This window comes from Cygnus olor, chromosome 9 (genome assembly GCF_009769625.2).
Source record: "Cygnus olor isolate bCygOlo1 chromosome 9, bCygOlo1.pri.v2, whole genome shotgun sequence".
NCBI classification, from domain to species: Eukaryota; Metazoa; Chordata; class Aves; order Anseriformes; family Anatidae; genus Cygnus; species Cygnus olor.
The window spans coordinates 9392507-9415836 of NC_049177.1; the positions used below are offsets into that span (position 1 = coordinate 9392507).

At 45.1% G+C, this 23330-nt stretch overlaps 1 protein-coding gene across 2 annotated transcripts in view; it reads right to left on the reverse strand.

The window, feature by feature from the left end:
• Positions 1 to 23330, reverse strand: part of INPP5D (inositol polyphosphate-5-phosphatase D) — a 52359-nt gene that overhangs the window by 19775 nt on the left and 9254 nt on the right. For both annotated transcript variants that reach the window (XM_040567663.1, XM_040567661.1), the window contains exons 3-5: positions 7812 to 7962; positions 5394 to 5565; positions 3999 to 4139 (exon numbers count right to left, since the gene is read on the reverse strand). In XM_040567663.1, the coding sequence (XP_040423597.1) occupies positions 3999 to 4139; positions 5394 to 5565; positions 7812 to 7962 (464 nt within the window). The remainder of the gene's footprint in view (positions 1 to 3998; positions 4140 to 5393; positions 5566 to 7811; positions 7963 to 23330) is intronic.

A 23330-nucleotide genomic window follows, 5' to 3' on the forward strand; every position in this document is an offset into this window, starting at 1 on the left:
GTCAAAAGGAAGGTGATGGTGGGGAGCAGTGCTAGGATGCCTGCACTGTGCCTAGTCAACAGAGGATATTAATGATTTCCCTCACTTTCCTAAGTCTGCATGGACCGGATTTTGCTCCCTGTTTGTTGGGGGAAAGTGCTCCGAAGTGAAAGTGTGCCTGACAGTCTGAAGATTAGATATTTGTCTAGGTACTGAACCATGGATGATTAATTACCTAAACTAAGCACTCAAGTTTGAAATTTCAGTCTGAAAGCCTTTGCCACAGAGCAACAGAAGTACAAGGCACATTTAGGAACCTGCTGGATCCACTAAACCTAGTCCTGCAACACCAATATTCAGCTTTGGATCAACTAGAGCCAATGTCACTGCAGAATGCTCTGGCCCCCAAAGCCAAGACTCCCATTGATTTCTGTGGGCACAAAGTCAGGCCCCCTGAGGCAGCAGGCAGTTGCAAGAGCACTGGGTTAAATTCAGTTTTGAAAGAACAACAGGATATTTACTGTGACCGAAAGTGCAGGACATATAGCCCATCTCTCGAAAACACAGAGCAGCAGCTGCTTGAACCAGTTCAGAGAAGATTTCTCATGGGAAAACTGCCCTCTGTTTACTTTATGGTGCAATATGTAGTGTGGCTGTCAGGATGGGGGAAGAGCATCTGCAGGCGTTCGAACTCAACAAAACCACAAAGTGGTTTGAATTGCACTTTTGTTTTCTTCTCTTGATAGTATAAAGGAAATACACGTAGCGATCTTTATTGAAGTGTCAGAAGCCTGTGTGTCCAGATACAATTGCACAACTGCTCGTATCACAAGTGCTTGGAAAACTACCTTAAAAGCTCCATGTGGAAATTATCCAGTGAGGAGGAATAAAGAGGCATCTGCAGAGCTGTGATTGATGACCAAATGATAGCTTCACACAGTGACAGACTGAATAGGCCACTATTAGGGCTTTTCATTGGTAGGGCACTCTGAACAAAGTCCACTCACATGGGATCTCCCCACTCCTTGTTGCACTGGTGTTAAGCTCTCCACAAATCAGCTTTCCAGCCCCTGGAGGATTCTCCCGACTAAGGAAACCCTTGTATGACAATTTATTTTAGCACTGAATACTTTACAAAAGTACCCATCAGCTTTACAAGTTTCTGCTCTGCTTCAATTTTAGTATACGAGCCACCGAAGAAAAAAGCCTCTCCCAGGAGGGTTGCTCTGCTGTCCCCTGGGCTCTGATAAGAAGATGTGCCATGGCTGTCCTGACCCCCTGGCCACAGCTAGCCCTAGAAGGTGGGAGCAACTTCCAGCAGAGTTAAATCCAGCCTTCAGTATCTTTAATGCACACTAGGGTCTGGTCCTTGCTGAATTAATCAGGGATCAGCGGTGAGGGGGGTGAGAAGAAGAGATCACAAACAACACTTTGCAATTCTGGTCTGCTGTGGCCCACTTGTGCTCGAGTTCAGAAATGAGCCCTGCACCTGCCCGTGGATAATACACAAACAGGGAAATGCACGTGGAGTTCACAAGCAGTTGGTCCAGTTCCTCTCCTAACCTCACGTGCACCATAAGCTGTGTTCCTCTCCTAACTCCCGAGCAGCTCTAATCTGCATCCCCACTACCTTGCTAAGGCCAGCAGTCACTGCTTGCCCACATCCCGCTAAGAAAACATGGAGGTGAGTCAGTCAAAGCGCACTGGGATGCTGTTTTCACAGTGATGGCAACATCCTGGTGCCTGAGAGTAACCCAGAAGATGGCACAGCTGGGCTCTGGGAGACTGCAAGAAGCCAGAATACAGCATTGCAAAAACCAGCTTCACAGCGAAGCACCCTGGCTCAGGGTCAGCTCAGGCACAGTGTCTGCTTGCTCACTCTTAATCCTCAGCAGTGCCAGGAAACGCAAAGGTGCTTAAACTCCAGTGAAAGGGCTCAAACTGTGCCATTTTTTTTAACCTAACCCTAAATATTGTGAAAATAATGAAATAGAACATTACTAAAGGAAAAGAGGAGACAGCCTGGCAACACATGAATTATCGGTACCTTCAGCTGGAGTCCTTGCATGGCTGAAGAAAGCTGAGGTAAATAAAAACTAAATTTAGGTAATGCCACTGATTGAATTTGAGTTCAGAAGTCTGATGAGGGAAGGAACATAAAGCCCCAGACAATCTCAGAGATTCTGCACAAAACAGTACAATGTCAAAGCATGACGATTAGCTGACTCAAGCTAAACAAGCAGCTTGGCAGGATGGTACAGATTCATGGGACAACTGGAACAGCAGCAGAGAGGTCCCCCAGACAGATCTGTCTGAGACTGAAAACAGAACCCGTATCTATTAGACACTCATGAAAAAGAAAATGGGAAGGCAGCTCCATCTGACTGAAATAAGGGGCAGATAATAAGTCAGAACTGGGGAGAAAACGCTGGAGAGGAGGAGCATTCCACGAGGATGTAACATTTTCAGAACTACATGCAGCCACTAAAGGGGTGGAGGGCAGGCTGCTTGTCCCTTGCTGTGTCTGGTGGTGCTGTGCCCCTGTGATCAGCAGGAAGAACTGCAGAAGAACTGACCCAGATCTGTTTGAGGATGATGCTTTGCAAAGTCTAGCCACCAAAAATCCTACAGAAAATCTGGAAACGTAAAAGTTGTCCTGGCACTGTAGAGGACTGTGAACCTGTTGCATCTCTTTCTTTCTTGCCATCCCATGCACATTTCTGAGGGTTATGAAACCCAGAGAAGGTGAAGGAAAATAAGTTGGAAATGGAAAAAGCCAGCCATCATCAGAACAGCAGTACTGGAAATATTTTAGCAGCACAAAACTTTCACTTGTGATTTCATTAGATTTTAGTTTCCATTGATCAGATTTATTCTTAGCTGGCCACCTGGGTCTCCCCCATGTGGGCGTAGAGAAGCAAAAACTCTCACACAGGGTGCAGAAGAAGGGCAGCTCTTTGTACAGCCCATTCTCAGTCCTGCTGGGGCTCATCTGTGGGTGGCTGGCTTCTGGCAGAAGTAGCAGGGCTGCATACGCCTCGCCCTTCGCCTGGTAAAATGTGCAGTGTGCCCACCCACGTCTTCAGGGGAGTAATTGTGGTCCCAGGCAGCTAAGAACGTCACTCACTCTCTGCCTTCTGTGCATGGGTTAATGCTAAGCAGATCACCAGTATCCTACCCTCATTTTAGCTCATTTTAGCTCATTTTAGCCTTGGTGAGCTCTAGGAGTACAAGACCAGGGCAGCAGCACTACCAGCCTCACTTCTAAATACTTTGGAGAGAAGGATATTGCAAGCCACACATAAAAATGTGGAAGTGGGCCCTCTGCCATAGGGTGCTTTCTTTAACATCTTTGTGACAGTGTGTGCTAACCTCATTTGCTTACAAAAGCAGCAAAGAGGGGAAATCACATCTTTCCACCAGAGAAAATATAGGGAGTTCTGCAAGGTTTTAGTTCCGTATTGGAGTTTTCCTATTTGGGGCCTGGAAGGACTATAAATGGGAAAGGTAAAATTTGTAGAGTCTTAGGCTTATTTCTCTTTTCCTTTGAGCTGGACTTTACTGACATCAGTGGAATTGCTCCAGGTTCACAATGCTTTAGTGGGAAAGAAAATCAGTGTTTAAAACATAACTATACACCAATATGTGCTTGTTTCCATAAACAACTTGTGCTTGACAATTCTGTGGGTGTCATTTATGCATTACCAAATTATGCAGTTAATCAGTTATAGTGCATTTTTTGCTTTTTTTCTTTCTAAACAAAGAAAAAAAGCCCTCCACTAAAAACTCTGCTGACTGAAACCACCTACAGGTAAACTGTCAGAGCTGTGTCTTTTTTACATAGATTTCACATCTTTGGGCCAGAATCACAGGTCATGAGATCCAAATACAATGTTTTTGAGGGTAAGCAGGTTTACTATGCCAGCAATGCAGGTTCTGAATGCATGCATGTGGCACCTACATTAAGCTACAGCATTACCGCATTATACTGTTATCTCTGAAAATCAGCCTGTAATTACCTGAAGAGTCCTTTGCAAAGAAGCGTAAGCAGTTTCTTCAGCTGGGGAAGATTGCTTGAGCCAGTCTGCACCATCTCAAAGTCACTGATGATGTGAACTCGCAGGTAATCCTGGATGAGCTTAAGATGCTCATCAGAGACACTGGGAAAGAAACATAAAAGTCAAAAAACAGCTCTCTGCTCCCAAATATTAGGCAGCTTTATAGTTTTTTTTTTTTTTTCTTCTCTGAAACATCCACTGCCAGCACAGACAGATGGGGGCAGTGTGCCTTGGATTTCAGTTCAAATATGTGATTCTCAGAATTGGACTATGGATCCCTCCCCACACTGCTGATACCTTCTCCTCTCTCCCCTTCACCACCCTAAATTCTCTCCTTCCCGACTGCTGAGCGCTCATGCCAGGGGAGGTCTTGTGATGCCTAGCTTTGCCAAAGCCACAGGCAGATCATCAGCCCTGGAAGGTGAAACCAGGCTGCTGAGAGGTAGCTAATAGTTGACAATTTGGGGATTCTGGGGAGATGAAGACCCCTTTTCATCTCATCATATCCCACTTAGAAGGCTTTATTCCAAAACAGTCTTGAGGGCTGCAGAGACTGCAGAGCTGTATGGGAAGAACGGCCTCTGTGGTGCCTGGACTCCAGCACCACAAGAAGGGATGAACCAAGCAGACTGTATGTGCTGTCCTGTGCTCTGACAAATGCAGAAAGTCCCAGCTGGCTGACAGCAGATGAAGTGGTGCAGGCAGCCAACCAAAACTGGGTTTCTCCCAGTGAGCCAGCTGCTACTTGCTGACCACATCAGGACCTGTGCTGCCATACACTACCACTGTTTGCTCACCCAGCCTCCCACTGCCCTGCCCACAAGCATGCCTTCTGATTATTATTATTTTTTTTAGTTTTGCAGATCTGACCATTAAATGTCACAAAGCTTCCTCTAAGGCTTTAGTGGATGCCCAGATTTGACACAGCTAGCATGTCGGACAATGTGAGTCAGACCTGTAGCTGCAATAAATCACTTTGAGCACCTGGAAATCCACACAGCAGTTTATTCTTTTTGAGGACTTGCTGATGGCTCCTGATTCAATCTGTAGTTTAGGTGCAGGGATAGTATACCACATTCTGTCAGATATCACCACACTTCATACAAAAACTATAACTTGGTGGAGAAAGTCTATCGTTGATTTTAATACTTCAAAAAAGTATCTTTTCTAGATGACAGCTTGACCATAAGGTGTAGCCAACGCACCATAGATCTCAGTCTGTTCTCTATTCATTAGTGTAAATGAAGAGTACTTTGGCTGAATCTTTGGGACAGCTGGGGACCTATTTGAGAGACTCCAGACAGTACAGAGCTGGACTAAAGGCTGATTCTGCTGCTTGTGACTTGCCAGCCTCACCTGCTTGTGTCCTGGTACTGCAGTCGCTGGAGTAGTGTCTCAGAAAGGGACAGTTTGTTGATATCTGCCACCCTGGAGTTTTCAGGGAGAGAAGACACATCCTTCGTCTCGCTGCTTGGTAATGCCATGAGGATATTGCGCGGGGGCAGGATAGGAGGCGTGGGTACCAGGTCTAACAAGGAGGAAGGGACAGGCACAGTCATCCCAGCACAGCAATGTGACCACATCCCCCTCTCCCACAGGCAGGGCAGAGTTTGCACCACAGTAGCAGTCACTGCAGAAACCATCCCTTCTGAAAGGCCTGCGGTTCCACAGCTGGAAAGCTCGGTGCTCGATACTGGCGCAGTCATACCCTCACTCAGTGATGTGAGACCAACAGGCTGAGCCACCAGGCTTGGACCTCCTGTGCACTCGTGCTCTGCCTTGCAGTACAGCCTTACCCAAGCCACCCTGACTGTTCCATCTGCAGAGCAGCTATGAAGGCTAATTAGTTACTATGAATATAATGCTTAGAAAGCATAGCTGTACCTCATCCATATCATTACTGTTATCATGGAGATGTGCTGCTGGGGCAGAACGGATGGAGGGGCATGTTAGGAGGAGCACCAGAAGCTGCTAATGGAAAGAAGCAGACAGCTGAAGTAAGCAGACATGGATGGAGAAAATGTAATGCAATACAGAGGGACTGAATACCCTGCCTTGTCCTGTAGCCATCCAGTTGGAAATGTGTTTTTCTGCTCTCTCAGACCCCTGTCATCTTGCTGCTCAGCATACTATCCTTCCCTTTCCTGGGAGAAGAGTGGGCCTCTCCATTTATCCCAACCCTTGTTGCCCTTCTTTTCATACCTACTGCTCCAGCACTTTGTTATGCCTGTCCTATGTAGCTGGTTGAGTCAGAATCACAGAATATCCCAAGGTGGAATGGACCCATAAGGATCATCGAGTCCAACTCCTGGCACCACACACCACCTAAAAATTCTGACCATAAGTTGACCAAGAGTTGTGAGTGGTTTTTTTTTTTTTTTTTTTTTGTTATTCCTAATGGTCGAATTTTCATTATTAAAAAAACCACACCATCAAAGAACTGATCCTTTGCTCCTGGGCAGAAGCTGTGACTCACAGAGCTACCACAACACTGAGCAACAGCATTGCTGAGCAGTGCATCTGTGGGGTATCTGGGTGCTCGTCTGCAGACAGAGGCACCTCTGCAGTTCTGTGCTTAAGACGGGCAGGCATCTATAGGCCCTACATGGTTCCAGGATGATGGCACCAAAAGCCTTACAAAATTAAATTCTGTATATAAATGGCCCAGCCCACGTGCTAATATCTCTCCATCTAAAGGTTCTTAGTCTTGGCTAGAACTTCACTCCCTGCTGCTTGCTTCTCTGTGTATTATTTTTGCTGTAGTTCCCTCCCCCGCCCTGAGAGCAGGAGATTTAATGCAGCTGGCCAAAAAACAGGAACATCTTTCCTGAGCAGCTTTGCAAAATTTTGTTCTGTTTCTTCATGATAATTGCAAAGCAAAATCTTTCAGCTCCTATTAGAGATCCATTGGATTGCACAAACGTACGCAGGCATATCAATCTGTTTTAGTGAAGATGCCTGTCTGTCATGGGGAGCAAGTCCTTCAGGCAATTTTTATTGTAATGCACATAATTTCCGGACAGACATCAGAAAGGCCAGGAAGGATGCCTCTGTGGGCACGACCTTCCCCTGGGATTTAGGAGAACAATGACAGATCCAAGGGATGATCTAGGAAAAAAAATCCAAGGAACGAACCTAGACCAGTGAGTGTCAGGAACTCACAGTGACATTTCATATATAACATTTGGGATGATGCCAGTCACACCTCTTCATCATACATCTGCCTCTATACAGAGAGCTAGACTGTCTGCCACTGTGGGATGTGTGCCCTCTGGCTATGATGGTTAGAGACTTCCTCTAGATCAGAGCAGAAAAGGGGGGCTGAGTTTCAGAGGGTCCAAGACCCACAGCAACTGCAGGCAGATGCAGTGCAGAGAGACGTGATCCAAGTCTCTAGGGGAGCACCTCTGCTGCTGGGACAGCAGTCCTATGGCTGCAGTGCAGGGAGAGAGGTGCAGAGACACGAGACGGCTGAACCTAACCCAGTCTGAGCCCAGGTGAAGGACAACAGATTAGTCAGCCCTGCACCCAGGACAATATACTCTGCAGAGAGCCTCAGTGTATTCCCTCAGGGAGCTAGTGTTGCTCCAGATGCAGTACCTCTCTGGGGCCATGGGGATGCACTGCCTCAAGGTCTTGACAGCTCAGGTCTCTCTGTGCCCTGCACCAGTTTTGTTACACAACATCCTCTAATCCTCCTGCCAGTACAACCACCTCCAGTCCAGAGTAAGTGTCAAGGGTCTGCCTCATCGAGTCACATCGTGGGCTTCTTACCAGCATCCTCCTCTGGCTCATCTGGAGCTTCTTCCTCTTCTCGCGGCACTGGATATTTGAGGTGCCATACCAGACCCATGTTCTCTTTCTTGTAAAATTCTATCAGTTCCTCCAAGTTCTCAAAATACTTCACGGGAACACCCTCTGATGCCTGAAACAAAACACAGAGGCTGTCATGGCCTGGGATTTCCTACCACAGAAATGCTGCTCCTCACAAGGGAAAAACAAAGCCATATAGAGAGCAAAACCCACGCTCACTGTCCAGAGAAAGCCAGCCCAGCTCTTCCTGCCCATCAGACCACTGGCTCTATGTGGAACAACACTTGCAGTGCAAACAGAAACAGATATGCACACACATTCCAGCCAGTCTCAGCAAAAATGGCAGCCTCAAAGGTTCAGTGAAGCCAAATGGAAGAGCTCTCTTGCTTGATTCAGTGTGCTTGGCATCAAAGCAGAAGAAATCGTTAAAAACAAAGAATTCTCCCAGATTAATTTTTTGCATTCCCTCTTCTGCTGAGCACAAACCCCTGGACTATCTTGTATTTTGTGGCATCCAGGAAGAATTTTTCTGCGAAATTGCAAGATAAACATGTCTAAATCTAGACGTTAGCATCCTATTCCTTCCAGGATTCAAAAGCTCAGAGCTACGTTCAAATGAAACAAGCTGGCAAGGCACTGTCGTGTGAAAAAAAGGTGCTCAGATGAAGATTTTGGAAGCTAAGGACACAGATAGCACTGTGAATGCATCAGGCAGGCATGACACTGAGCTTGCCAGCTGAATTTTAACTATGACTAAACCTGTTTCTAGCACAGCCCTGGCCACCAATCTCAAGAAATAGATACTTGTAAATGGCAAATATAGGGAATAAGGTTTTAGACATTTGCAGAGGCAAAATTTTAGAGCAATTGTATCTATATATCCGAAGTTGCTGTGAACGGTAAATCTGTTGGGTTTGCAAAGCAGGAACAGCAGCCATCCCTACAATCCTGCTACTTTGCTCCAACCAAGGGCCATACCCAGGGCAGAGAAATGCTTTGTCACGGCTCTGCACAGACCTCCCTGCCTACTGACACGAAAGAGCAGCGTATTATCTCCAAAACTGCACTTAAGGATTATGCAAACCCTTAACAGAAGCTCTGATCACCCCTCATGGGGCGTGCTCTTTCTGGACGAGAGGTTTTCCCAGAGAAGCCAATACAAGCAAGCCCCACCTGCATGTGCAGCAGAACATCAAGGACAGGGGCAGGACCGCGGGGGGTAGCTGCTTTCCAGAGCAACACTGGGAAGCGTTCACACCTGCGGACACAGCAGTAGCGGGCAACCAAAAGAAATACCAGATGATGCTAGTGGCAGGCTTGACTTGCACTATTTTACATGTATACAGCCAGATTTTGCACAAGAAACTTGTTTATGGTTTAGTTGCTTAAGCCTGCAATCTGAAATAACTCGTTATGCAGCCATTCTTGAGACATTCTGGCTAGAGACAGGCAGGACACATTCATTTCTTTTTGCTTGCAACAATTGGCTGTAAAAATTAACATACGTAAGTTTTAACGCAAGTTTGAACAGGCTTATTTACCTGCCATTTGTTTGCCCAATCTCTTATTATCTGTGAACCTTTTTTAAAGACAAATTCATTAAAAACAAGAGATTAAACAGGAGAAACGCTGACACAAGCCTTAAGTGAGCACAACAGAAAAATGTCTTCAGTGAGTCCTAGCAACAAGATTTCTTTTCAGCTTTTCCTCAAAGAGTAAAATCTCTGGCCAAAAATGAGGACAAAGCTTTCAATGCTGAACCACATTTGAAGCCTTCACTACCCTCAGGCCTGTCTTTCTGTTTTAACTATACCCGCATGCCTTTAAAGGCACAGCAAAAAATTTTCCTAACAAACGCGTATGATGCTTGAGAGCTCTGCCTGCACAGCCTCCCAGGTGTTCCTGCGTTTAGCAAGATTTATTCTTCTCGTATTCTGGAAAACGGCACATTCAGCATTGAGGCAGTGCTTGGGCAAACAGTGGATTATGTTTTTGTTTTGCCCTGAGCTACCCCGAAGGGCACCTGGAAGAAGGCAGCAGGCCCATGAGAGCATGCACTGAGACCCTAAAACACTTAGAGGGTAAACAGGGTGGGTCGGGGTTTGCCTTCTAGATCTTTGCAAGAGGAAAGCTTTGCTGTCAGAGCTCTCCCCCACCTCTTGGATCACTGCAGCCTGCCCCCACTCCTCCTCTTTCCAAACTTGTCTTCACACTCCTACTTCACTTTCCAAAGGCCTCGCTGTTTGCCTGCTTCCCTGACCTCCCCTGACGTGGGGGTGAGCCATCCCGCTCCTGCACAGCATCCCTCCCACCCCAATGCCCAAACGCTGCCGCATCCAGCCTTGTTTTGCCTCTCAGCTCCTGCAAGACAACAGCATGCCCTGCGCAGCTCTCTTCAGGACAAACGGAGCCTTGATGTAAGTGGGAGGAAAGGCTGAATTAGCACTTTTTGCTGCCAAGGAGAGTTCAGTCTCCAAAACCATCCTGGTCTCTGTGGTAACCAGAAGCAGCAGCATTTTATAAGAGGCCTCCTTCCTCTAAACTCATAGCCTTGCATTTCAGGAGTGGACCAAAGCCTGTGGTCCAGCTCAATTTCCCCAGAGAGGCAATAAACCCTGGCTCACGTGCAGGAACAGACATGCAGAGAGGCCTGGCCATTACGCACCTTATTTCTGGCAGCTTGGCTCAGGCACGCGGGCTTCAGCCACATGCATGAACCCAGCCATCTCCTCTCTCATGGATAACTGGGACTCGTGGCCACCCCAGCCTTCACTTGCCCTGCTCCAAGCTGCACCCCTGCCATGTGGAGTAACTGGGAATTGGATGCATCTGGATCCAGCTGCTCCTTCCCAAAGAGAGCCAGTCTCCATCCCAGCTCCTCCAAGTGCCCTCCTTCCACAGCACATTCAGGGCAAAAAGGACCCATTCCCACTGTGCACAGCAAACATAAAGGACAGCACTTTCATGTTAGGACAGAATTCAGCAGGGAGCTGAACGCGTGTTCCGAGCAGCTGCACAGGGATGATGAGAGCTGCAATAAGGAGGCAGGGAAGCAGGGGGGTCAGGAGCTCCGACCAGCTGTGGCCAAGCAGCGGGAAGGATGGGGTGGCCTCAAACTTGCTCGGCTTCCTCCCATGGTAAGGGAGCTCCAGTGTCTTCCCCAATTGCTATGCATCATGAGAATCTGAAAGGAAAGATCGCTGGATTATCCTAGCTCATTTTCTTTTGTGCTGTAATTGTTATTATTTGTAAGGACCTCAATGGAGGAAGCACGTGGGAAGGGCTGTTCCCCTCTGGCATGAGCAGCGCCCAACAACCCTCTGCCTGTTTGCCCGTGCTGTGAAATGAGCTCCTCTTGATCCAAGGCAGCCCCCAAAACTCCTGCTCCCCCTGGGAGGGCAGGGCACACAGCTTTGCGCTGTCTCCCTCTGCACAGAATCACAGCAACAACTATATATTGTTTGAAAGGGGAGAGAGAGAACTGTTAAAGCAAGACCACACTGCACTTGCCTCTCCTCATGGGGAAAGAATGAGAACAAACTCGGAATGACAAATGCTAGTTGCAGTGTTTGACACGTGGCTGCAAGTTGTCCAGGTGCCAGTGAGCAAGGACATATGTTTTCTTTGCACCTGACTTTGCAGAAAAGGTTCATAGGTTAAGGAGGGAGAGCAGTGGTGGGAAGTAAAATACCAGCATTGTGCTGCTCACCATCTTGTAGAGTCCATCAGCAAAAAACAGACTGATGGTGCACTCTGAATAAACAGCCTCCAGAAAACCACATTGGATGACAGGAGCAAGGCAAAACAGAGCCTTAACTTCATGCAAACTTGCTCTTGTGTTTGAGACAGGGAGAAGACGCGGAACAGGGCAATGCAAACAAAAGCGAGCAGGATGGGGCAGCGCAGAGCAAGCAGGAGCCACCCAAGCAGAGCCCAACAATGAAATCCACTTCCCCCCACCCCCTTCATTTAGTAAGTATTTCCTTCGTGTTATCACAGAACAGATCTTGTTTTAATTGTAAAGTGAATTGTTTCAAGTCATTAAAAATGTGGACGGCAAGTGTCATCTCCAGAACAACACACCACATCCCCAGAAACGTGCTCACACAGCTCACAGGACGGGGGAGCAGCACAGACAGCAGGCTCTGCTTCCAGGGTGCCATGCTCTGCATTGATTCCTCCAGCATCACTGCAGGCACCTCAGCTTTGCACTGATATACACATACAGAAAGGAAACACTGAGCGAATATATGTAATATAGGGAACAACCTGTAAAACTGCAGAATTGCACAAAGGAATCTGGATAACAGTGAATCAGGCTGTGCAACAATTTTACAGTGGGAAACTGCATCAGAAAAAGCCTATGTCTTTGTAAGATCTATTAGTGGGACTGTCATATGAGACCCAGGAAGAAGCTGTCTTTCTGTACTCGGTGCTGCAAGGCCATATCTGGACTGCTGCATCCACCCTGGCACCGTTTTTTAAGGAACAAATGAAAATACCAGAGGGAGTCCCAAGGAAAAATGACAAGGATGGCAGAACAGTTGGAAAATGTGATTTACAAGCAAAGCTTGAAATAAAAGTCTTGGTACAGTTCAGCAAAGGGTCAGCCTGGAGAGGTCACGATAGTCTCATAAGTTTTAAATTCTCACATAAAGAAGATGGCAATCAGCTGTGCAGTAAGTCCCCCAAGGACAGCAGATATGGCTGGCTTGCTTTGCAACAGCGGAGATTGAGATTAGATTCTCAAGGGAATTTGCCAAAGACAGTGCAGTCAGGCTACCCAGTGAGTGTCCCTGTCTCTGGAGGTGTCATAGCAGAGCACCCAGGCATCCCCCACAGCTGGCTAGTGAGCACCCAATCCTGCTCCAGCCTGAAAAAAGGGCAAACACTGGATGTGGAGACCTTACAAGGCCTCTTGCCACCCCTAATTCTGCGCCTGTAGGAAGTCCCCTTCCAATCTGCCTGCTGCCTCTTTGTCCAGACCTCGCTGTATCCTTGAAAAAGGCTGGTAAAACTGAACGTGAGCTTGCTTGTCATGGTCACCCAGCTCTCTGAGCTGCATCCCAAACCAAACTCTCAGATCATCCCCTTACCCTTCTTACTCCAGCCTGCTCTGCTAGAAACCTTTTCCCACAGGATGTCCTGGTATCTCCTGTCCTCCAGAAACTGCCCTCAGCTCTGCGAGTCCTTCCACTCATTTCTCTTGCACCTTCTTTAACCTCTCTGTATGATTATTTGAAACAAGTAGCTATAACTTGTTCCGACTCTCACACTGAATAGGTTTCTGGGTTCTCCATTTCAGAAAACATGTATGGCTAAAGCCCGTAATCACTGGTCTTTGGCTAAATCTTGTGATCCCTTTCCAAATTCATCTACCTAAACTTTTTGACAGGTTTTAATATGGCTGATCATCTATTCTTCCTTTACACCTGGTGTAAAAAGGCCAACAGGGCCCAGCCTAAGTCTGTTCTTCTTCATTATCTCCAAGCAGCGTCACCTGGACACCAAAACACCTAGACAAAATGATGTTCCTGATGCCAGTGTGCTGAGGAGCAGCTCTGAACATACCTTTAAGAGAAGCTGCAGGTGGACTACAAAGACAAAGCAACAACAGATTTAAACAACGTAGAGCCCACGCTACGGCAGGCAAAGAAGTGGTTAACGCGGGGCTCATTACAACAACCGTATAAATAGATGGCACAGGAAGTCTGGGGCCCTCAGGAGGAAGAGGAAGTGTTTTCCTTTCCTGAGCCAAGGCGCAAGGAGGAACTAGGAAACTGGTCATCTGCTTGTATTGCTTAAGGGCAATCTTTTCTAACCAGAGTGCCTTAAGCCAGGTATTTAAATCCATATATAGGCATTTCAGGACCAGTCAGTAAGTTCTCAAAGTTAAAAAACTCCTGTAATACCCACCAACTTAAGTGGAAGCTGAAAATCAGGTCACTTCTACTTTGGTGCTAAATGCTGGAAGGAACATTTTTTCCTTTTAGATTTGGAAAAAAAAAAAAAAAAGTCATAGCTTTCCGGCTTCGGGAAACAGTTGTCTTCAAGACTGTCTGCTAGCTAGGAAGTCTAGGTGGCATTTTTAAATTTCCTTTTGGCTCTCATGTAGGCAGGCATATATATTTCACTAAAAAGCTGAACTTAAGAGATCAGAAATTTCTGGTAAATGATTTCTAAAGCAGCCTGTTTGGGCTTCAGTTTTGTTTTGTTAGAAAGCATTTCTTATTCATAGATGAAATCTTGTGCTAAGCAATTTCAGGAGCATTTCACAGGAATGGGACCATGTACAGGAATCACAGCTGGGAGAAACAGCTATAGCTACTTCCCAAAATACAAGTCACCCAGAAACGTACCCTGTCGTGAATGCAACACCCACGGTAGGGAGAAAATGGGGCTGAGCACAGAGCACAAAGGGAGAGAAGCAAGTAAGTGGCTGAGGAAAAGGGGGATCCTGTGACAGGGAGGGTCAGTAAAGGAATGGACTTTAGTAAGTGGTGGGACAGCAGCGTTCAGACACTTGATAAAGCTCAGTAACAGGGGCCCAAGTACGGGAACTGAGCAGGACAGAAGAGGCAAGGGGAGGAAACCAGAGAGCCCAGGCAAAGGATGCCCACGGGTGGTCAGAGCTGCACCTCCTCGACTGCAAAAAATTGTGTAACTTTTTGGGAGAACGGCACAGCTTAAGTGTGGTTGTGAGATATATAATCCGAGTAACGGTGGACAGAACCGAAGGTGAATAGTTCCTGTCTCCTCTGAGATGCTTTCTTGTCCCATTTTGCATATGGTTTGATCCTGATGCTCAGGTTTGCTTACTCTTGTCACTTTTGCTAGAGTGGCCTTTTATATGTAAGACTTTGGGTAAAGAACATGGAAATTAGAAAAATCCTGGGAAAGATGGCTTCAGAAGTTCTGAAAGAGGAGATTATTGATGGAAGGAAACAAGGAATTGCAAATTATTTAGAACTAAGTATGCATTACTTCTGTGTTTTGTTCCTGGCTGAAAATCAGACATCAAACAAAGCACTAAGTTAAAAGGAAGAAAAAAATAAAGAAGATTACTGCTTTGTCAATCCTTTAAAACCCCCTCTGTTCCTAAAATGAAACTGAAAGACACCATCATCACATATTGCCTCTACCACAAGCTTCATTTCTTTAAACATCATACTGACTTGAGATGTTGTACATGAATTACTGTCACTGCAGCACAATTCGTTTCTCATAGTACATATTAAAAAATGGAATGCTAAACAATTTTCATTTCATAGTAGCATGCACAAAACATTTGTTAAAGTTCAGCACCTACTTCCTTGCTTGCTTGAAATATGTGCACAAAATATGAATCCTGTTAATGCTAGATGGAAACAAGTTAACCAGGTGCAAATAAGCATTCTTGCCTCTGTTGCTAACTGGGAAGGAGACAAATGCTGACCCCAGCTACAGTGAAAATCTAGTTTAAAACCTAAACTCTTTCCTGATCCAATTTTGGTCAAAATGACCATCTCATTATTTCCTACCCACAATTTCATGGAAAATACTTGAGGAAGACAATGCATTCTGTTCATACTGTTTTAAGGGTTTAACATGCTCTGTGTGGCGAACGTGAGCACGGTTTGAGTGAGCCTTAAAAAGATTCTGTCCTATCTGCCAGTGCCGAACTCCTCTGGCCCTGTGAGAGTTTTCATCTATGTGACCCCACTCAGGCTACATTGTGGCAGCCTGACAATTGGCCATGTTCACAGGTAGCAAATGCTCCCATGGCAGAATCAGAACATTTGCAAATTAAAATACTCTGTTGAAGAGAAGGAAAATTGAAAGGAGTTTTTAGTAGAGTATAGCTGACTGCCAAATTTTTATCTCAATTTTTTAGTAAAAATTCTACATCCTAAAGAAAAACACATCAGAAGTTTCTGGAAGGTAAAGAACCCACAGTTGTTGTTCTAACTGGCATTCTTTCACACAGAATGAAGACATAGGTCACAAAATTAACGTACCCAGATCCTATTTAAAGACCCCATTCCATTCTGCTCTGGCACTCCACAATTCACATAAAAAGCATGGCAATTGCCAAATATCTAACTAATATAGTTAGGTACAAGCTATTAAGAACACCAAGCAGTTACAGAAAGCACCAACACCATGTACTCGAGGAGCTCCTTCACACTAAATAAAACTTTCAAACTCTAGCCATCGGAAAAGGTTTCACCAACAGAGCATGCTATGATCCAACTCATAACAAGAGGAACCTCCTGAGCAACCAACCCTTTCATAATTTCTGTTATAACAAAAAAGATTTACATCTACAACAAGCAAACAACAGCATGGTTCCATGACAGAACACGAGGGACTGTTGTTAAATTTAGCTATAAGGTGCAAGTCAGATGAGTTGGTGATGAATGAGCCAGGACTGCAGAGCCACGGGGATCCAAAGCAATTTTTAGCACTTCTGTAGTGTGTGGGTAGAATTTAAGCAAAACTTTTAGAGTACACTACTTCTGTCAACTTTTTTTTTTTTTTTAATTTTATCACAAGCCTTGTGCTTTTCATTTTCCACTGAAAAGCTTCAGCACTTTGAGTCAAATGAAAATTTCCATTTTCAGTTCTTTGCAAAGTATTTAGGCCCTAGTGGTTACCAAGACAAACCTGAAAACATAGGTCCTTGACTCAACAAAGCAACCAAAGGCAGCAAATGCAACAGTCTTTATTTCTGAAGGCAGTTTGTGGAGGTGACCATTCTGATTTTGTCAAAGCTCACGTCTGACAGTAACTGAGCTGGGAAAACTATTGCTGGTCACTGATACCTGCTCCTCCTTGGAAACTCCCAAGTCCTCTTCAGCTTTTCCCCCATTACGAGGCAATAAATAACAACAAATAATACCCCCAGGCAACGGTGCACAGTGCTGGAAGTCCTACAAGAAAGGACTTTTCCCTGAGGCAGGTGAATGTGTGCCTACAGCAGCTGTGCCTGCACAGATCAATCCTACACCGCATTTCAGTGTGTGGCCTCTCAGCTGTGCAGTCAGACGGGAAAGGATCCATAATCAGCTGTCTGCCTTCCCTGTCGTCTTCTGTGCTGAATGGATCCCAGTTTCAACAGACACCAAACACTAAATACTGGAAAAGGAAAGGTTTGGAGCCTTGAGATGGAACTGGGAGAAGGGACCCAACTTAAACTTTCAGCGGAGAACCAAGACGGAAAACCCTGTCAGAAGTTATGAACTGAAGACAGAAGTCAGACAGCAGGGCAAAGAACTAGGAACAACCAAAGGCTGCATTATGATTTCATTCTCTCAAAGGGACTACGAAATGACCGAATCTGAGCTATCTTTGCTAAAGTCTGTTTCGTTTCCCCAAACCATTTTGCCATTTGAAATCAAGTCCTGTGTACCTTGCACTTATATTTCAACCTTAAAACTAAAGGATTCCCCATTTCTTCAAAAACTTTAAATGGAATTTGCCTCAACCACCAAAAGGTCGGTTTGAAAGGTATTGGTTAAATAACTTTGTATTGGTAAAGGTAAAAGGTTAAACAGATTGAGTTTACCTACAACAAGTGCAACTAGGACAATCCACTCAATCAGATGTTATTCAAAGGTGATTGTATCTTTCTATTTTTCACAGGTTAGCCATCGGTAATAAGCAGCAGCACACGCATAGGGTCTACTGGCCCAGTTACTTAAGGCTGCAGAACAGATCAAGTGATCAAGGTCTAACTGGAGCCTAAATATTACATGACCTGCTGGGTGAGTTGCATCTCTGTATTGTGGCACAGCCAGCAATGATGCATCTCATCAGCAAATCAAGATTGCTCACCTTGATTAGGATTATAACATTTTGCCTCTCAATCACAGACTGTAATAATGTGAAAAAACTGTTTAAAAACAAAACAACAACAACAAAAAGCAGCACCTTCTAATAGTTCTCACTTAACAGAGATTACTACCCCTTCCTTTAAAATGTGCCTACAAAAGCGGCTGATTTGGGATGGAAATATCTGCAGGGGTGGGCAGAACTTCCTACAGAGTATTTTATGCTGGAGAAAGTTCCTGTGCCATTGGAGACTGAGGCTCCTACCACCTCCTGGCCACTTGTTCCTATCCTCCAGCCAAAGTGTTTGCCCCATTTTTGTGCCAGGAGCAGACTCAAGCACTCGTGTTTGTGCATTCACACGTTCATAGTGGGAAGTGAAATATCCAGCGGGGTAGAAAAGAGCTGCTGGGTGTGTGGTTGTGGGTGGTCAAAGCCTTTCAAAAAAATAATAAGGTGAAACAATTATTTTTCTAGAACAATCACTGTTGAACAGATTAGTCTTTAACAGATCTAATTTTTACCTTCTGAATCTTAAAAAATTTTGCAGCTCCTGGAAGTTACTTTTGTATATTCAGCAAGGACTGCCAATTTTCAATTTTCATTTGTTTAAGCATGATGAAGGCTTTCAAGTAACAGATTATTTATATTACTTTCAAAATCTGTTAAGATTTTTTTAGGTATAGTTATAAAATTAGAACAATCTGCTTGTGTGTGCAGTTTGTGACATAACACATTTATTGGAGGGCAAGCTGTAACAAAAATCGATGATATTCTTTGGCATTAAATGGAGTTAAATTTTATCTAAAACCACATCCCAATAAAAGGAAAAGAGATTTAATTTCATGGCATGTGACGGCTTCCAAATACTTGATTTCACTTTTTGATGTTTGCAAAAAAAGAAATTGTATATATACACAACTTTAACCTGATTTAAGCCACCTTCTCCGAACTTTTTTTTTTTTTTTTGATATTTGCAGGAAACTGGAAACGTTCTGAAAGGGTTCAAACTAGACAAAAGCTGGATATGGTTTGTTTGTATGAAGAATTTTGTATACTGAGGGATTCAGTAGCGGGAATGTGTATGTTTCAGGAAATACCTAGTGTTCTCTTATTAAATCTGCTTCTTTCAGTTTTCTAAAACCTGTGAAATGCATTATGTTTGTTCCTACCTCAGATTCAACAGCGAAAAGAACATTTTCCTTGTATAAACAGATCTAGATAGATTGCAGAAACAAAGCATGCAGATTCTGCTAAGCCCTGGCCGTAAATTAACTTCAGTCCTACATTTAAAGAGTGTAAAGAGTTTTACAAGTTGATTTAAAACCAACATTATACTGGAATATATTCAAATTGGAATATGTACCATTTTCAGCAATAAAATGGAGCTTAATATAAATTATATATTTGAGCATGCTAGAAATGTGTTTCCCTAACTACGTTTCAAGATAGTGTTCCTAATTACTATCTAGTTGTCCTCTTGTCCCTTATTTCCATGCAAGAAAAGCGATCACCCCAATTATAGCTCAGACCTTCACAGTCAATGGAGTACCACAAACATGGTAAGTTTTCTGAGTAAACAGTGATTTTACCCAAGTAATAAATAATTCAGCAAAATCAATTCTATTCTCAGCATTAATTTTCCTGAAATTTACAGTTATGAAAAGCGTAACTTCCCAGCTTTCCCCACTCCCTTTGGTGACCTCCTCTCTGCTCCCTACTGAAATACTACGTCCAAGCTCCCAGCACCCCTCCATCCTAGGAGCAACGCTGCGTCTCCCTGCCTTGTAGCAGTGCAGGTGCTGTTGCCCCCGTCCGGCCCCCAGGAGCACCATCACACAACCTGGCAGCACACCAGCCCAAAAACGCGCACCCCTGCCCACCAGGTCCACCTGCTCAGAGTGGGTGGCCATCCAGGTGCTGTGTCCCACCCCACCTGCAGAGCTGCACGCCCCTTGGGGGACACTTGGTCTCCTTCTGCCTTTCAGCACAGAGGGAGGCCAACAGCATCCAATGCCTTCAAGCTGCAAGTGAACCATGGATGTCTTACAGTCTCCATGCAGCCTGAAAGTGTTTTTGGGGGCAGACCTGTGCCTGCCCCATCCTCAAAGGAGCCACGAGGTTTTGACATCAATTCGAGTAAGTACAAAGCAAGGCCTCATCCCTGTACAGCTGGCTGGCAGAAGCTCTAAGAGGCTGCAATGTTGTGAAGGGGTTAGCATCACCCAGAGGATTATGCTTTGCCTTATCTCTCACTGAAAGCATCTCAAGTGCAGTTTCCAAGTAGACAGGTTTTGATCAGATATAGATAGATGATCAAACTCCAAAGCAAACCACAAAATCTTTACCACAAAAAACCCTTTCTTGGCCTCAGGTGTCAGAGCAGTGCAGCAATTTACAGTACGGTCTCAAAGAGGAGAGACAAAAATGCCCCGAACGTTGCCGCTCCTTGCAAGGGGCTGACAAGGGACTTGGTGCTGCATGTGCTGCACAGCCAGAAACTGCCTCTGATATTGGTGACAGCAGCAGTGACACCAGGAACTGACCTAAACTTGTGCTCTTATCAGATCGTGCTCGCAGGATGGGCAGCCGTACGTATGTCTGCACTCGGGGAGCAGGTTAGCGCGCCGGATGAAGCTTTTACACTGAGCTCCACCCTGCAGGACTCGTAAACAGAAACCAGAGCAAATTACCCCCGAGGCTGGGACAATCCTGCTGAGTGGCCGACAAACTGGCAGCCCTCTCACTGTATGTCCTGCCTGTCTCGGGACAGAAGATTTTGGTCTTTCTGGCATATTTAGCCACATAAACAGAGCACAAACCTAGACATTTCCCCAGAAATATGTTTCTAGAGGTGGGCTGGAGAGGGAGGGTTTCAGCAGGAAACCCTATCCAGAGCATTTACCAGCTCTCCTACTTTCTGGGAGCCCATGCTGCAAGTACACTGGTAACCTACAGCTTCAGTGTCAGTTGATACAATGAGTCACAGCTGCTGGCCTGCTTTCTAACTGCTCACATAGCACCATTTGTTTCCTGTTGCACGCAGCCTCCTATCAGGCTAGAAAAAATTACCAGAAAAAAAAAAAAAAAAAAAAAAAACAGCTAGATGATCACTCGGTATAAAACAGTACTGTTAGGGCATCTATAATTTTCCCTGAAGTCAGCAAAATCCACAAGTAAATAGGGTCAGTATTTGTTGCAAAGGGAGGGTCTAAGTATAAATATAAGTAATTTATAAAAAAAAACTTTGCAGCAATGGTGAATTTCAGCACAAATGCTGCAGCGCTCATGCTCACAGAAATGATGTTCTGCCACTAGAGCTGCACAACGAATGTCTCCACATTTACCCACAGAGCAGAGTGCAGGAAGATGCAGGCAGACCACTGCTTTCTGTCAGGGAGCTGGGAAGCTACGACAGTTCGGGAAAGTGAAGTGGAAAGAAAGATACAGACGGGAACCTTAAAAATAACAAATGTTTTCCATATTGTAATATAATAGTCTCTTATGCAGCATGAGAAGGCAACAGCTTTCCATGATTCCTTTTCACAACAAAGTATTCCATGGAAATTGCCAAACCCTGAAGCTGGTCAAACAGTTTTGCTCGAAGCAAAATAAAGAAATTAATTAAAATTAAAAATTAAAAAAAAAAAAATGGTGGGGGACTGGAGCATGTACTATGCAAGGAATGGTCTTCATTCAGCCTCACTTTACCCCCACCCCTTAATTAAAAAACAAACAAAAAAAAAAGTGAAAAGTTCGAAATTGCCTTTCTGGACTCTTTCAAAAGGGTGGACCAATTTTTCAGTCTGAAATATTTTTCTTCAGCAACTGGCAACTTGTGTAAAGCCCCAAAACAAACATTTAAAAATTTTAAAATTTAAATTTTCCAGTTTGCTTGAAAACGTAACATGGTTCCCAGTCCTGCTCAAGCCAAGCTCTGTTTCTGCCCTCTCCCCACACTGCAGGCAGCCACAAGGTACAAAAACAAGGCTGGAGCCTTGGTCTTCTGCAGCCCACAATGTGCGAGGCAGGTACCTGATGTGAGGACAGCTCAGTAGCATGAATGGGTCACATAAGGAAAAAAAAACACTTTGGCAAGAAGGAGAAGGGAGGAGACCCCCTGCAGAAGGCAGCAGCGGTGGTTAGGCGAGGCCCGTGCCCTGAGATGTGGATGAACGTGCCTGGCTCGAGTTCTGGACTGCAAAGTGGAAATGCTATGTGGCTGAGCTAAAGCTCAGGTCGTGCCCCATGGGACAGCACTGTGGACACCAGGCTTTCCTAAATCTCAGAGGTCGGGCTGTGCTGCATAGCACTCCAGGATACAGCACACAACTCTAAAATCTGCCCAAGGCACCGAGTTACCAAAGCCTGCTCAGCAGATGCCCCAGTTTCTTAAGGGGACTCCACCTTTAGCAAGGACCTCAAGCTGTTCCCTTAACTACTGCGTTGGCTCTCCCCCTAACCACAGCACCTTTGGTAACAGCCTATTTTTGTAACGTTGCCATCTGTCCATCGGGATATCTTCCCTGCTGCCTTCACACAGAGCGTTACGGGCTAAGTGCTTGATCCTGCAAACTTGACCTATGGGGCGTTATCTGATACGCTGCGAGCATAAACCAAGATGCAATCTAGCTGCCACTGAGAAATGACTGATTGCGCAGCAGCTTGATTGCTGAGCAGCCATCAGATAATGCTAGCTGTGTGCTCCTCCTTGAGATGAGCCAGAAATCTAGAGGGACCAAAATCCACGGGTTTTTAGCAATGCTCCCACACTACCCTGCACCAATCTGTGTTCACTGACCAGCCAACTCCAGCATCTTCTCCCTTCTCACCACCTCTTTCAAGATGATTTTTATAAGGATCTTGCAAATTTATCCCAGTCTAGCTCTCTCCTCACTCAGGAGGCAGGTTATACTTTTGACAATAACCTTTTAAAATTACAGTACAGAAAGGCAATACAAGGTAAAGCATTAGGCAAAGGCAGCAACTTTTCAACAGCAGCTTTTGACCTCAGTGCCCTTTCACACTGAACAAGAGTGATCTGTAATGGGAATCTCCTCCCTTATTTCATCTTGCCAAGGGCCTGGCAGTCTAAGGGGGTTCTCCAGACTCTTTAGCCAAGAGAGAGAAAAAGGACTTGCCAAGAACAATTCAGCCCATCCAGGTCAGAAACCTGTATCTTCCTCACTGACCACAGAGGTACAAACTCAGCTTTAACTACATGTGACAGCACAACTAAAAGGAGGAGACAAATATTCATAGATCACAGACATCTTCTGATCTTGGGAAAGTTAGCAAGAGACTGCTAATTAAGATTATTTTGGTAGTCCAATCCTCCTTAACAGATTGGGACTTAGTTCCCTGTTTGTAAAATGGGAACAATAGCACTTCCCCTGGTTGAGATGCTAAACTCACAAGGAATTCAGATTGTGCAGCGATAAGGTTTGCAATGACACCTCAGCTAGATGCACAAATGTGACACTTTAAGTAACAGTACAAGAAAGTTTTAACTGCTGTTAGTCTGGATAGCAAGAACTGACCACAGATGCCTGGCTTAGAAAGACACAGCTATGCATTTAGTTTGATCTTGTTATTTCCAAGGTCTCCTTTGCTCTTCCAACACTCTTTGTACAATTGCAATTATACTAGTCCAGCTTCCAAACTTTCAAC